General features: G+C 65.3%; 1 protein-coding gene across 1 annotated transcript in view; it reads right to left on the bottom strand.

The window, feature by feature from the left end:
• FBXL2 (F-box and leucine-rich repeat protein 2) overlaps positions 1–611 on the bottom strand; it is a 78223-nt gene that overhangs the window by 69371 nt on the left and 8241 nt on the right. Inside the window, exon 2 of the mRNA XM_014941564.1 lies at positions 4–193. Within this exon, the coding sequence (XP_014797050.1) occupies positions 4–193 (190 nt within the window). The remainder of the gene's footprint in view (positions 1–3; positions 194–611) is intronic.

Raw genomic sequence — 611 nt, 5'->3', positions numbered from 1 at the left:
CACGTGACCCGGCACCGCCCCTGCGCGGTGGGGTCGGGTCGCCCCGCCCCGGCGGCTGCCGGCCCCGCCCTCCCGCCTCAGGTGGCGGCGTGAGGCGAGGGGTGGGGGGGGAGGCGCTGCGGTGCCCGCCAGGGGCTGCCAGAGGCGGGAAGGGGAGCCGGCCTCGGGCAGGGCGGCTTGGCGGGCTCCGAGCCTGTCAAGCGCGGTGAGGGAGGGCTGGCGTCCTGGTCCGGCCCCTCCCGCGGCTCTCACAGGATCATAGAATGGTTTGGGTTGGAAAGGGACCTTAAAGATCATCGAGTTCCAACCCCCTGCCCTGGGCAGGGACACCTCCCACCACACCAGGTTGCTCCAAGCCCCATCCAGCCTGGCCTTGAACCCCTCCAGGGATGGGGCAGCCACAGCTTCTCTGGGCAACCTGTTCCAGTGCCTCACCACCCTCAGGTGATTATTTTTTTTTCCTGATATCTAATTTAAATCTTCCCTTTTCCAGTTGGAAGCCATTGCCCCTCATCCTGTCCCTTCATGCCCTTCTGCAAAGCCCCTCTCCAGCTTGTAGGCCCCCTTCAGGTACTGGAAGGCCACCATGAAGTCTCCCCAGAGCCTTCTCT

This window comes from Calidris pugnax, unplaced genomic scaffold (genome assembly GCF_001431845.1).
Source record: "Calidris pugnax isolate Ruff unplaced genomic scaffold, ASM143184v1 scaffold23, whole genome shotgun sequence".
NCBI lineage: Eukaryota > Metazoa > Chordata > Aves > Charadriiformes > Scolopacidae > Calidris > Calidris pugnax.
The sequence above is the reverse complement of the archived record's forward strand: the minus strand, read 5'-3'. Positions and strand labels throughout refer to the sequence as shown.